Source organism: Rhinolophus sinicus, chromosome 4 (genome assembly GCF_057876585.1).
Source record: "Rhinolophus sinicus isolate RSI-liver-muscle chromosome 4, RSI-T2T, whole genome shotgun sequence".
In the NCBI taxonomy this organism is placed as follows: domain Eukaryota; kingdom Metazoa; phylum Chordata; class Mammalia; order Chiroptera; family Rhinolophidae; genus Rhinolophus; species Rhinolophus sinicus.
In genome coordinates this window covers 81,859,752-81,875,641 of record NC_142504.1, presented here as the reverse complement: position 1 = coordinate 81,875,641, position 15,890 = coordinate 81,859,752, and the positions used below count along the sequence as shown (strand labels likewise).

At 37.1% G+C, this 15,890-nt stretch overlaps 1 protein-coding gene across 1 annotated transcript in view; it reads left to right on the top strand.

Annotated features, from left to right (window-relative positions):
- The window catches only part of CDH2 (cadherin 2), a 207,268-nt gene that overhangs the window by 164,320 nt on the left and 27,058 nt on the right, over nucleotides 1-15,890 (top strand). The window contains exons 8-11 of the mRNA XM_074340200.2: nucleotides 7,697-7,834; nucleotides 8,523-8,708; nucleotides 11,164-11,417; nucleotides 12,845-12,987. Of these exons, the coding sequence (XP_074196301.1) occupies nucleotides 7,697-7,834; nucleotides 8,523-8,708; nucleotides 11,164-11,417; nucleotides 12,845-12,987 (721 nt within the window). The remainder of the gene's footprint in view (nucleotides 1-7,696; nucleotides 7,835-8,522; nucleotides 8,709-11,163; nucleotides 11,418-12,844; nucleotides 12,988-15,890) is intronic.

Below are 15,890 nucleotides of genomic sequence, written 5' to 3'. Positions count from 1 at the left end.
TTATTTATTTGCCTTAGCATTCACTTGAATTGGATCGAAGGAAACATTACTATTGCAATTAATTATATACACAAGATAGTGCTAGAAGCACTTGGATAAAGTAATATGAGCCAATCAAGATTACTTTATTCACAACTGAGCTGAGAGCCTTACTTTGGAGCTAGATGTATGTTTATTTTATTGTACCTATTAATTTCCAGGTGTCAACAATTTTTTTTTCTAAAAATTCTTTGTGTCAGGTTGTTGAAATTTAGTTTTTGCAATAGTACTTTTAGTTTGGTGACATTCAGAATATGTATGTCTTTGCACCTTTTCCAATACTATATGAAATACTATTCTTAAATGCCAATAAACTCAGCATGAATGTCCTATTTTATAAGAATATGGTATATTTTTTAATATTCTCTCTTGAGGTCAAGATTGCTCACATAAGCAGGAATGACTCCTACTAATCTCTCAATCCTAATATTTCTTTTATTTACACTTCCATTGTGAGATACAGAAATGGGGCTTCATCTTGTTTTCATACAGTAATATTCCTATCACATTTAGCCTGGCTGTTTCATGTCAAGAAAGAGGCATCGAGAATTAAAGATAGTTTTACTACAGCAGACCAACCATATTTAAAAATCAGAGACTGTGTTTAGTTCAGAGGATGAAAGTCTGAAGTCACATCATAATCATGGGTAAATATATCTTGCAGTGGACAGAAACAGCTATTCACTACCTCCTGATGAAACGAATGTGGAAATAAATGCATTTCAAACTATAGAATCATGCGTTAGATACAATAAGAGATGTAGTTTCTTGACAGTAATATTATTAAACACAACAATGAGTTAAGTTACTAGGGAAAATTATGGAAAACCTTCATTTTCCAAAAGACATTTAACATAGAAAAAAATGTGTCTGTCTAGGATGGTTTATGCTAATTCTGCCTGAGGCTGGGGATAAATTACTCTGACTTCAGGCCTCGTGCAGGCTTGAGATTCTTTTATTTCTATTAGAATTCAGTTTTCTTTCTGTTAAAAGTAATTTCAGTTATCATTCTCCCGGAATACATGACACTTTTAAGTGATTGAACTCTTAATGACTGAAATGCTTACAAAGATTCAACTTTTTATTTCCCTTTAATCTTCAAGTTTTAAAAAATATTAATTCTTCCAGTTTTCCAGACATAAAGCTGTACCCACTACATACCTCAGTCTTCAGTTTTGTTTTTTTATCTGTACCTGCATTCTTGTTGCATTCCTTGGTGGTGCCTATTCCTGGCATTTTCTTCTTCTCTCCACCCTCTTTATGTCCATCTCCTGACTATCTGCTTCACTAGGTTTGAATTCTAACTCTGTGTGTTATGGGCTATTTGACCTCCCACATCTGTAAGTGGGGATAATAATATGACCTACCTCGTGGGATGGCTGTAAGGATTATGGAACACAAAGCATAAGGCATTTAGCACAGTGCCCAATAAATATTAGCTCTTATTTTCCCCCCGTTGCCATCATAAATCCGGCCTCAGCATCTACTAGGTGAGCACCATTGCTTTTACTCATTATAATTGTTCCCATGGCAAAGAAAGAATTATACTTCCTGTGTTTCAAGCCTAATCTTCCTTTTACTTGTGCCCTCAACTCTGTGTTCTACCCTAAAGGAATGTTCTTCTGTTTTCTGTTTGCTCAGCCCTCCCGTCTCTACAGGTTCCTTTCTACAAACCCCACAGATTTCTTCATTATGTACAAACATGCTGATTCTCCCTTATGGTAAAATGACTCTCCACAACCCATAGGATGAAGACGGAATTCTTTCACATGGTATTCTAGACCCTCTATGACTTTGGCCCCAAAACCTCCTTTAGACTACCTACCCTCCTGGAATTTCTTGCCTTCTGCTTATGAGCAAGTGATGCCCCAGGCAACCCCATGCAATTCCTTCTACAAATCTGAAGTTTTATATTCTCTGTTCCCATTGTTCCTTCTGTCTGAAAATCCCTTTCCCATCTGTCTATACAGCAGGCTAATCCTCACTCTCTGACAGCTGGTCCTCAGCCCTTTCCCTGGGCACCCACTGTAGTCTGTGCATCCTTCCAGATACACAAAGACTATGTTTCATAGACATCATGTCTGCATTCTTACTCCCAATATTAAGGGAAGCTAATGTGTTCCTCACATTCACCCTGAAAAACTCTGAAGAAATATTCATGTTACAAGAATTTCTTCTTCATTTCAGCACCAGGCTCCTCAGGGTACAGCCCACACTTACTGCTCAACTCCCACTCCTTCCTCTTCTCTTTGAAACCTGGATTCATGCCTACCCTACCCAGATGCAAACATGCCACACATATATTCTGACTTTCTTGGAAGGCACTGATGTAGTGGAGCCATTAAAGGTACAGACTCTGGACTCAGAGCTCCTGGATTCAGATCTTGTCTCTGCTACTTATGGCTGGGCATCACTGGGCAAGCTTCCTCGCCTCCCTAAGCATTGGTTTTCTCATCTGTAAAACAGGAGTGAAATAATCCACCTGCCTTATAGGATTCTTGTGAGGACTAAATGAGATAATGTATAGTGCTTAGCGCTGTGCCTGGCACATAGTTAGTGATCAATCTCAATAAATGCTCATTATTATTTTTTATCACCATGGACCTTAGAACAATGTCAACAAACAGTTAGCATTCAAAAACATTTTAGATTCTAAGATAGGTAATACTATCAGTCCCATTTCACAAATGAGGGAACTGGGGCTTAGGAATTAAAAATTTGAACAGGCTCACAAAGCTGTACTTCCCCTGTAAGTTCTCATGACATTATTATGTATGTAAATGTCCATTCCCTAATCCAGTGCAATTCAAAAACAAATGTGTTGTCTCCCTAAATCTGTGATTCCTGATGAATCTCCAGTTCTATATGACCACCTTCTCTTCAGCCTCCCAAGATAATGGTCTGCTTGCCTTTACCATGCACGGCCATCAATCCACCTTGATATTTAGTCATCAGGTTCCTCTTGATTAACCCCCAAAATGCTTCTTGCGTTCATTCCTCCCTCATGCTCTGAGGACTCGTTCCGACGCCCCGTTAAAGGCTCCTTGCATCATTTCTTCCTACCTTTACTCCAGTTGCACTGTACACTTGGTTCCATGATGCAATAATATCTATCCCCATCATTAATGACAGCAAAGCCACCTCTGGTTTGGTTCATTATTTTAGTCAAATAAATACCACATTGCCTGGCATCTAATAGACATTTATTAAATATTTGCCAAATGAATGACTGAAGGGTCTCACCTCTTCATTCACTTATGTCCCTCTAGTTCAGTGTTTCAAACGTGGTACACAGGTGCAATAATTTTAACAGATACACATAGGAAAGCCTCTAGAGAAAACCAGAGACTACAGGTCTTTTAGATGCTACTCCATCAAGTAAAGACTACCAGAGTACAAGGATTGTATTGTGTTTATTGTTACAGTTATGTGTATGGCAAGTGATGCTAGTTTTCCACTTATGGTACATTTACAATAAATTAAGGTTTTTTTTTTAAAGGGAGTTAATGTCAAGGTAAAGAGTAAGTGTCTCATGGTATAGAAATATGAGGAGCGGCAGAATTGGAAAGACGGTCTATGAATAACGAGTTTGGGAAACAGTGGGGTAGTTTACTCTCTTAGTATATGTTCTAAGGAATAAATGATAGCTAACTGTGTAAAGAAGATGGTTTTTCCTAGACCTAAAATGATTTTTCTAATGTAATGCAAGGTCCAAGGTGTCTCATCCATTCATCCATCCAAAAGCAAAAAGTCAACAAAGAAGTGTTGGCGAGGATGTGAAGAAAAGGGAAACCTTGTGCACTGATGGTGGGAATGTAACCTGGTGCAGGCACTATGGAAGACAGTCTGGAGCTTTCTCAAAAAATTAAGAATACAGCTACCATGTGACCCAGCAATTCCACGTCTGCATATTTATCCAAAGAAAGTGAAAACAGTAATTTGAAAAGATACATGTACCCATATATATGTTCACTGCAGCATTTTTACAGTAGCCAAGATAAAGAAGCAAACTGAGTATCCATTAATAGAGGAATAGATAAAGAAGACATGTTACATATGATATGTGTATATATATATATACACACACACACTTATATACATATAGAGAGAGACACACACAATGGAATATTAACCAGTCATAGAAAATTAAATCTTGCCATTTGTGACATCTTGGATGGAACTCAAGGCTATTATTCTGAGTGAAATAAGTCAGACAGAGAAAGACAAATACCATATGACTTCATTTATATGTGGAATCTAAAACAAAACAAAACAAATGAACATAAAACAAAGTAGAAACAGTCTCATAGATACAGGGAACAAACTGATGGCCGTCCAGGGGTGGGGAGAGGGTTGGGGGAGGGATGGCCCAGAAAAGTGAAGGGGAATGAGATGTACAGACTTCTAGTTATAAAATAAATAAATCCTAAGAATATAATGTGCAGCATAGGTTATATAGTCAATAATATCATAATAACTTTGGATACTTACAGATGGTTACTAGACTTATGATGATCACTTTGTAAGTTATATAAATGTCAAATCATAATATTGTACACTTGAAGCTACTATAATTTGTATATCCACTATAATTTAAAAAAATTTTTAAAAGAGCATTTATTGCTAGGCTTTCCTCTGTGTCAGGCATTATGTGTATGACAGCAACATAAACATTGACAAAGCAGGTGCCCTGGGAAGGGGTGTGTACACAGCGGGTCAGGACAGGCATATGGATTGATGACAACCATATAAACTAGAAACAGTGAAAAAAAAAAGTGTTTCCTGAGTAGACAAACAGCTCGGCCTCAAGGACCTTCAGAAGTCATCTCTGAGGCGACATTTAAGCTTCATGTTTATCAGGCTCAGAATAAAGGAAAGGATATTCTAGGCTAGGGTTTCTCAACCTTGGCGCTATTGACATTTGGATCAGATAAATCTTTGCTATGGAGGCCTGTCCCGCGCATCATAGGATGTTTAGCAGCATCTCTGGCCTCTATCCATTAGATGTCGGTAGTATCCCCCAGTTTTGACAACCAAAAATGTCCTAGGGTATTGCCAAATGTCCCCTGGAGGGTACAAAATCACCCTGGTTGAGAACCACCAGTTTAGGCGAAAGGAAATGTCAAATGCAATGGCATCGAGAAATGACAGGCATTTGAAAATAAATTTAAAAAGCCAAAGGTTTGGGGAAAGTGGATGAAACGTGATAGCCTTGGTAAGATAGTTGAGAAAGAGAGGGAAGGATTGTCAGCAAGCAGATGAGTTTATCCTTTCTAGAATAGGAAGTGAGGAAGTGTTTTTAAGCAAAGCCCCTTGGTCAGATGTGGGACTGTGAAGGTGGAAAGTCAAATCTTTATGGAATCTAAATGTCAGTCATTCAGAACCAGATGCCCAGTGACTAAATTAAGCCAGAAGCTCTAAACAGTTTGGTTGTCTAAAACGTAGGCTGTCGTTACTGAATGTAAGAGCCTTTTACCAACCAGGCATTCGAAAATTATATTTATTACTTGCCAGGTTGTTATTTCTTTATTTGAAGAGACATTGTGTTTTAGAAATAACAAAGTTCTTTTGTGACTTACAGATTTCAAGACTAGCTTGAAGCAATAGGAAATTTCAAGTATTAGCTACTGATCCCACTATTTCAGCTCAATGGATAATTTCATATATTATGCTTATATGATTTAAAAATCTTGGTAGATTAGGCATTAACAATGAACTATGTCTCCATATAATGTCTGTGGTTTTTCTTGTTTTTTTTTATGTTAAAAAAAAAGCTTAACTTAAAAAAATTGAGATTGTCATCCATTTCTGCAAATAGCAGCTAACCAAAAAAATGGAATTTCAACAACAAATTTTTATTTTCAGCTGGGAGACTGAATTGAGTGCCCTACAAAATTCTCTCACTAACCATGAGAACATTAAGCCGAAATGACACTCTTAATTGGGAAAGGAAGTCATTGAGAAACACTTTAGCCTACATAAGCATTATGGTGAGGTGTTACGGGTTAAGAAAACTTAAAATGGCTCAACCAGCACTATTCCTTTGTTTCTTTTCCCTTTTTTTTTTTTTAACTTTAAGAAAGTGCGGTATTTTCTCTTTTAGTAAGATAAAAAAAGAAAACTAAAGTAAATAACTGCTAGAGATTGGCATTTGGGTGGACAGAGACTTAAAATCGAATGTGTGAGCTTTGGCTTTTCTTCCTCCTCCTTTTTTTTTTCCCTTGCTCTTCCCACTAACAACTAAATCAAAAGCTGCAATTTGTGTCTGTTCTATCCAAGCTCCAGAAATCCCTTAAGCAGGGCCATTCATAATGTTAGTTATATTTAGAATCACGGAAAACTGCACTTTGCAGTGACAGTTTATTTTTGTACGAAGAAATGAGTTTTGTTGTTCAGAATGTTTTAACATTTATGAAACCAGTCAACTTTTTATCTGTACCAAGTTCCACAGAGATTTCAAATGATTTTAGATACTCATTTTGGTTAGGTTTTCCTAATATACAAGTTTGTCATCTAATGTTATAGACAAGCCCAAGATGTTCTCTTAAGTGTATTACAGCTTAATTTGACTCCTCTTTAAAAAATTGTCTCTGAAATTTGAAAGCAGCGATGCCTATTTGATAATAATTGTATGTAAATATGTCCATATCCGTTATAGGTCTGTGGACACTATGAGTGTTATGTCCAAATAGCAATGCATTGCGTATACAAATATTAAATACCGACTTTGTTCCAGGATGAAGAATATAAACATAAATCCTTTAATTAGGTTTTAGTTCATTTAAGAATGTATCTCTCCTATATAGTTATGAATAGTATGTACAAATGGGAATTAGGAGAAAATATTTTATCAAACCTGTTATAATAGGACACAGATAAGAATATGCAAGTATGCCAACAAATATGTATAAACATATGTAATAATTATTAATTTACATGGAATCAGTTTGGTAAATTAAATGAGCTATCACTTTTAACTCATCAGATTAGTAAAAATTATAGATGGATAAAATCTCATTTTGGCAAGAGGGTTGAGGAATAGGCTTTAAACACAGTTGGTAGGAGTTGAACTTGGCATTGACTTTTCAGAGAGCAATTTTTAAGTATATGTCAAATTTGTGATGTGCCTACTTTTTCATTCAGTAATCCTACCTAATATATATATATATATATATATATATATATATATATATATATATATATAAAAGAAAGCATATATACTTTGTGAGTTATATATACTTTCTTCTCCCTCTCAAGATTCTTTACTGTCTTTTGTATCCTAAACTGGGCAGAAATTAACATATGATAAAATAACTACAAACCAATGGACTTGAATGCTTGATCATAATGTTGAGAAGTTCAGAAGAAACGGAAAGTTTGAAGCCAGATGAAAGTTCAACTCAGCTGTGAATTTCACACATCTGCACTGCATTCCTTCCACAAGCAGAAGTGAAAATATATAGTTAAATCTCTCTAGATAAAGACCAGACCTGTGCTTTTGTGAGTTAAAGTAAACTCCACTTGGGAAATTTCAAGTAATGTTAATCAGAATGAACGATGCTGTGCTCTCCGTGTGTAATAAAGCGGCATTTATAGAACAACTGTTATGTCTTTTTGAGGAATTAGTTTCATTTAAGTTATCTTTATGTCTTTTTAGAAAGTACAACAGTATATGTTAATAATTCAAGCTACAGACACGGAAGGCAGTCCCACATACGGCCTTTCAAACACAGCTACGGCTGTCATCACGGTGACAGATGTCAATGACAATCCTCCAGAGTTTACTGCCATGTCAGTAAGTACAGACTGTCACTCACAGAACTTTAGGTCTGTGGTTCATTACTGAGATACTTTGTCATGAATAATAAATGTGTTAAATAGAGGTGAAAGTCGCATAACCTAATTGTAGAATGGCTACTGACTCAGACGTTTTCTGTCACTTAAACCACGGTTTAAATAAGGCACCAAAGTAATTTGTTTCCTCTCAGTCACTGAGTCCACTGATAACGCTGTTAAAATATGCTGCCTGGAAGAAATTTCCCCCCAAAACTTAGTGCTGTTATAACAAAATAATTATAAATATTTTCAGGTTCATGAATTACATGCCTGATTTTTGCTCCTTCGTCCGCCTATAATTATTATTATCTCTGGAGGAAAATTATTTCCCTCAGACAAGTCCTTTTCTCCTCCCTCCCATTACTCATCCTGATATTCCTAAATGGATGCTAATTTTAATATTAATGAAACAGTGACATGATTGGGAAAACATTGACTGCTCAGAAAAGTTACAGTTATTAAAATCAAACATAAATGCTATGATTACCTGCATTCCTGGTCTCCTCGTTGAGTGGGGATAATCAAGACTTAATGGGACAGTAATATCAGGGTGGTGTGGTCATCAAGACAGGTGTGGTCATCAAGACAGGCTGTTGTCCTTCCCTCATGCACATCGCTCTTCTGACTGACGTTTTTCTTTCTTACAGTTCTATGGTGAAGTCCCTGAAAACAGGGTGGATGTCATAGTAGCTAATCTAACTGTGACTGATAAGGATCAGCCCCACACGCCAGCCTGGAATGCGGTGTACAGGATCAGCGGTGGGGACCCCACAGGGCGCTTTGCCATTCAGACCGACCCGAACAGTAACGACGGCCTAGTCACAGTGGTGAAAGTAAGTGCAACTCAGGTCATTGACCTTATGGCCACTCTGCAGTGACCAGTACCGTGGGTGCCAAAAAAATGTATACCAGTGGACAGTTTGGTCAATGTTGCTCAAGCAGTAGTTCGCCGTAATCAGAAGTGTCTGGACGTTGATGGTAACCACTTTGAGCACCTCTTGTAATGGCAGAAGTCACACGTGACTTGTATTCATCTTTTGTTCTCAGTATATATTAAGTATTACAACTTAATACAGTTTTTTTCCTTTCTTAAAATGTGTATACATTTTTTGGCACCCTCTATGCATGCCACCTCTTTTGTTATTCAGTTTTAGGACTGTTTTCTTTCAAACATCTCTAAATCTGGAATTAATGTATTGTGGTAAGTCCCGTTTGTTATTTTGCAGTGTGTGTTGAGGCTGAGGCCAACATAGATATGTTCACGTTATCTCTGGAATATGAACATTTTTAAATCGTTTTGGACATTTTTAACCATCTGAAGACAGGAAAGCCCACCACAGGGTTAACCGTCAGGGTGGTTGTGCGTTAGTGACATTTCGCATCCTGAAGTTTGGATCACCAATTGACAACTATTAGGAATGACGCCCAGCACCTACTATTCTTATGCCTGTAGGTTGCTATTAGAGTACTGGTTCAGGGAACAATGTAGAAAATAGCACAAAAGTAAAATGGAATGAGCAGGCAAGAAGAGGGCCTACGCTTTTAAAAGGTTTTCAATTTACCTTGCTGTTTTTAAATGCTATGTTCAAGACTTGAAGAAATTAGTTTTTCTGATCCTTGTCAAAAAATAACATAAAACTGAGTGCTAGAAGTAAAGGGGGGTGTTAACTTCAAGTGTAATAAATCCACAGCGCTAATGTAAGAGCTCTTTAAAGTGAACCTCTCTTCTGTTTAACCACCCCGTGAACAGATGTGCTTCCCTGCCTCCCATCCCAGCACTCTTGATTTGTAAGTGAACCCAAATGTTGCCTTAACACAGAAAGATGCACTGAGGTGTCCATTGTCCAGAACTGTATATGTGCGTGAGTCGAGTGATAACTTCCCCCATGAAGTGGCGCTGAGAAATTGCTGAACATAGGCAAGTGATCCAGAACACAGCCCCCGGAGCCTGAACGTCTGTGTTTGAAGCCGAGCTCAGCTCTTGGCAGTGCTGTGACCCCGGCACATTGGCTAACCTCTGTAAGCCTCAGGTTCCCCAGGCAGAAAGTGAGGATGGTAACAGTACGGAAGTCATAGCGTTGTTCTGAGGGCTAGAGGAGCTTCCTCCACGGTAAAGCTCATAGAAGTATGCATACCACTTAGCATAAATAAATGTTATGTGGTGCATGAAATCGCTCAAAAGAATTCTGTCTCAACTTTCTGGCTTCTTTACTGTCTTGTTTACAATAATTGAGGAAGGGATGCTGAATTGGGGATTTTAGAGTGAGGAAACCAACAAACAAAAACTGTGTTTGAAGATTTGGAGAGGTGGTCTAGATTAAGAAACTGGTGAGATTTGTGCTAATCATGTGGCTTACTTACTAGCTTTAGCTCTTGATCATTCTTAGACTACCTGTGATGGCATGAGAGCGCTCCAAGCTCTTTTTTTGTATTATTCCCACGCAGTACTGCTTATCTGCACCTCCATTAGAAGGTGATCAACGGAAATTAAGAATGAAAGTTCAGTCTGTTCACTTTTGTCTCCCAGTAACTTTTCTATTGACAATAGGGTTCAGTGGAACTTTGGAAGTTATTATTTACAGTAAGGGTTATTTGTGCATTGTCTTTTATCTAGAGTGTTGTTCTTACATTTGGGATTTTTACAGATCAGTAAAATACCCAGAATTATTTTGGAAAATAGCCAGAGTTTTAGTTTGGTCGGGGAGGAAAACAAACCTTCCACCTACAAATACTATTATTTTTTAAAAGTGTGTATGTGTGTTCTTTAATATGTGTAATTCAATTTATGAATTGATACTTTTAAATAGAATAAGTTTAGCTTTCTGAAAAATTACATTTTTTTAGTTTCTGTTTTTCCCACTTATCACAGACTGGCAAAAGCTTTCCTAGTGAGGAATGGTCTTTGTAACAATGTTGAAGAGTATAATCTAGACCATCATGTTCTCACTTGAATTCGTATTATTTAGTTTTTTGGTCAACCATACTGTTCTTATGAATAATCAAGATTTTAGATGTAGCTAAATAAATTCAATCCATACAATAGTAATATGCATTATTTTGTAAGCATAAATCTTTGAAGTAGCTAAGATTTGTAAATATTTTCTAGAAATTGTGGTTAAATATTTCAATCACTGACCATGCTAATGCATGTTTTCTGGAAAATTGAGAGGAACCTGGTGTGAATGAAAAAGTAATGTTTTGGAAAAGGAGTTGATAGAATAATAAACTGCAGAATGCAAATATTCTTATTTCCTGCAAAAATATGGTTTCCCCTTTTTTTTCCCCCAGCCGATCGACTTTGAAACAAATAGGATGTTTGTCCTTACTGTCGCTGCAGAAAATCAAGTGCCATTAGCCAAGGGTATTCAGCACCCACCTCAGTCAACTGCAACTGTGTCTGTTACAGTTATTGATGTGAATGAAAACCCTTATTTTGCCCCAAATCCCAAGATCATTCGCCAAGAAGAAGGCCTTCATGCTGGTACCATGTTAACAACATTTACTGCTCAGGACCCAGATCGATACATGCCGCAAAATATTAGGTATCAAATGTCATTGACAGTGTTTTTATAATTTACATATATTCTATGCTGTGCATAAAACGAGTAAGAAATTTTCATTGGAATTAAAATTACGTGTTACAAAATAATTTTTAATTCTTTGATGACGGTTCCTCAGTTGATCCATGAGTATAGTAGATAAGAAATATAAGAATGAATCTCCTCAGTTATTATTTGGGGAAAAAACAAATGTTCCCTGCCTCTTTTTTTCTGCCCCCTTTCCTTTTTTAAATATATAATAATTTAGCCTGTGATTCCATACCAAAATCACAAAAAAAGCTTCAACTGTAAATAAATAGGAGACACTCAAAAGCTTATAACATTTATCTCTTCTCTACACATCAGGAAGAAAACTAATGCCAAACCAAGACATAAAATATAATTATTTTAATCTCTTACCTCTACAGTAGTGAAAGGACTTCCAAAGCATATCTGTAAAGATCTCAAACTTCATCAAAATGTAATTTATCTTTCCTGATGAGGGAGTAGAGCTGATTGGCAGAGCATACCCCACATGACTAGTAGTCATTGCTGGTGATGATAATTTTTAAAATTATCCCATATTTTATTTAATTTCTTTCAGAACTGCTGCTAACAGGTAACTGCATATTAGCTACGTATCTTCTCCATTTCTCTATACATTGAAATCAACGTAGGTAAATAGCTAATTAATTTGTGTATTGGACTCCTACCATTGTTTACCTCTGGAAACAGGATACTTTTTCTAACTTGTATATTGGTTACCCAAGCTTTATCCCCTGCAATAAACAAGGCGTTTAAGATGATAAATCGACTGATACAGATAATCTGGTTCATACACGTTCAAACTGTGGGACGTCCCTTGAATGGTGTAGTTCTCAGGTGTGGCCCAGTGTGGGAGATCCTAGCAGGCATGGGATTATGGGGGGTGGTCTCCCCACTATGACCTCATCTCCACCATGATAAGGTTGTCAACGTTTTAGGAGTTATATGTTAGAAAATTCAACTTCCATTGTAATTCCTCTTAAGTCCTGTACATTAGGGCTACTGCTTGCTTAAAAGGTATGTTTGAGCTATTTGATCTGCACCATTGCTATCCATTGAACTAGACAGGAGCTTAAAATAGGATCTGTCAAATCCACTTTAGCCCACAGTAGAAAGACTGAGCTCCTGTCTTTCCCCTCAAACGTGTATCTACTGTTTCCTGCATGCCTGTCCACATACAACCTTTATGTGCTTCCAATAACCACTTGACAGAAATACTTTTTACAGAAATACTTTTCCATGCAAAAGCTCTCGTTCCAACCACCATCTACAAAAATGCAAATTGATGAGCTGGTTGCATTTGGAATGAAACCAATGAAATACCGCTTTATGTTTCAAGTTTCATATCACAAAAAAATTAAACTTATTGCACTTTCATTTTGTAGATACACAAAATTATCCGATCCTGCCAATTGGCTAAAAATAGATCCTGTGAATGGGCAAATAACTACAATTGCTGTTTTGGACAGAGAATCACCGAATGTGAAAAATAATATATATAATGCTACTTTCCTTGCTTCTGACAATGGTACGTAATTAAATATAGTCACTGTTATCCTGTATGTTGTTAAAGAGAATAGAGCCTCATCATGAATGCATCATCAGGAAATGAGGTTTTCTACGAAACCCAATTGTCTAGAAAACTGACCTTTATTACCCTAAGGCCCCCACATCTATTTTCCATTTCCGCTGGGGTTTCAATGACATATTACCTGTGTTGTAGAATGTCCATAAACCCTCCATGGCAGCCTAGTATTGTGATTACAAACCTTTGTGGTTTTTCTGCCCTGCTATACGTTGATGCCTGATTACTGCAGGCTGAGTGTATCCTTAGGGGCCCAGACACTGTATTTTGAGATGGTCTTTTTATATTTCTGATACCATCAGTTTGTCTGTCTCTAGCATGTTTCCTCTTTCTAATTCCCTGCCTCTAGTCTGCCACGAGCTAGGAAACTATTAATTTTGGGCATAAGTTGAGATAATTGAGTACACAGCTTTAGTGTGTTGGTTTTGGAACATATAGTTTAGCACCTTTTTTTCTCTATCTGGGTCAATACTGGATTCTAAGTGGTTGAGCTGAATAGATAGCACTTTTTTAAAAAAGATACATAAGATAAAAGTTATTTATGTAAACCTGGTATTGCACTTGTTTTGCTTTGTTAGATTTTAGTATGATGTGTGTTTAAGAGTGCAAGCTCTGGAGTTCTTCCTAAACCCCTGGGTCCAGACTCCAGCTCTGCCATTTTCTAACTGTGGATTAGCAACATGGCCTTAAATCTGTCCATTTCATTTTTCTCTTAAATAAGGATAGTGGTAGCAGTATCTAACTCATAGTGTATTGGGGAAGATGAAATGGCTTATACACATAAAGTTTTAAAACAGTGCCTGGCACCAACTAAACACACAAATAAATATTCTATTATGTGTTAATAGTTTCAAAACTGAATCACAACTGTTTTAAAAATCCTTTTAGTGTTAGACTATGAGTGGTAGCATATAATAAATACAGCAGGCTTCAATCTGGTCGTCGAGTTGTGCAGTTTGAAAAATGTTGCCAATCAAATACTTTTGATAAGAACAGTTTCAATGAACCTTTCCAAATCCTGTATTATAAGATTCAATGAGATCGTTATCTGTTATAAATCTATGTGGCGACAGAGCCAAAGGGATATTTTCCTTATCCTTTCTGATATGAGAACTACTGTTCAAATATTTAGAGTTGAAACTTGGTAGGAACAGCTTCTGCATCGCACATCAAAGCACAGCATTAGTGTATGTTTTATACTCTCTCACCATACGTAAGCGGTAGCTTTCCTCTACAGTGGAACTTAAAATAATATATCTTATACCATTATGTTGCGATTTAAAGAGCTATAAAATTATTTATACAAATGTTGCTACCAAATTCTTCATTGACCAAGGTGGATTGTTTTCTAATGGAAGGGGTTTTGATATGAGAGAGAAGTGAGCGGTTAAATCTGTCACTGTGATGCTTGGCAAATACACTTGACTTTAAATCACAAGGCTGGATTTGGAGTCCCAGTTCTGCTCTTTTATGGTCGGACAAGCTCTGCTACTCGCATCGCCTTAGTTTCATTATTGATAAATTGTTTTTGCTGCTTGCTTGTTCTGTAGAGTGATTATCCGAGCCAAATAATGTTAAATATGATGAAAAATGTGAAAGTTCCTCAAACTGTGGAGTATCATAGTGGTCGTGTTGGTATTAGAACATCGTTTCCTGACCAATCTATGCTTCCACCTTAATTCTCCCTGCTCTCAGAGCCATTCATATTCCTCGGAGAGGTCCATGGAGATTGTTTCTTGACCTCTCCTCAAGAATGTATGTGTGCTCCTTCCTAGTTGCAGGCCTTGGGTAGATCATCTAAACCTCTGGATCTTAGTCTGCAGCTTTATTTGCAAAATGGTTATATTTCTAGTATAGTATACTTATATAATATATAATTAAATAGTATAATTGTATGTATGTATAATGACATAATCTCTATTATATTTGTATTATAGCAGGTTCCTCAAATAATGTTTTTTCATTTAACGTGGTAGGACCTCGTGTTTATATCAATTAACCTGTGGTAAAATTGGTTTCGTTATACGTCATTTCGCTTAAAGACGCAGAACCTATTGCTGACGTTGAGGGCTTACTGTATATACATATATACACATATATATTCAATATATACATTTATTTATAAATATTTCTCGTATAGCATAGGCCAAATAACTAGACGAAACTATCACAAGAAGTGGTAGAGACAACATTTTATGGTGGAACTGGAATGGATTTGGGGTCAGGCAGACCAATCTTTAGTAGCAACCCCACCATTTATAAGAGTGTGTGACCATGTGCAGTTTGCAGAGACATGGGTTCCTCATATCTGTTTAAACCTACTTCATAGGATTACAGTGGAATGAGGTCTATAGAGCAACCTGATACTTTCTCAAGAAGGTAGTCAGTTGGTCAATAAATGTCATTTCTTTTCTCCATGGTGTTCCTTCCCAAGATGACGTAAGTGGGTTTGTATTACTCATCTGTGGACTGTTTTCAATATTTTGTAGCTGTGTTTGAACTTTCAAAGCATCCTTATGTTCTTTCATGCACATGTCTTGGTTCTCCATCAAAAGAGCAAGGTCCAGATCATGAGCCTCGTGTTCTGCTGCTCTTATATTCCCCACAGTGCCTAGAGGAGCGTGTTGGGTACAGGGCCCAGAGTAACAGACAGCAAGGGCACAGAAGGTGTAGAATTGCACTTGGCAGGGGCATGCGTTGTCAATGTACACAGCTCCTGCACGCCAGTATGGCAGCTCAGGGTCATCCTCAAAAGGAAGCAAGAAGTGGCCTTGTTCCAAAAACAGTCTGCCCACGTGCTGTGGCAACTAGATTTTTCCAAGATTATGCAATGATCAGGGCAAGGT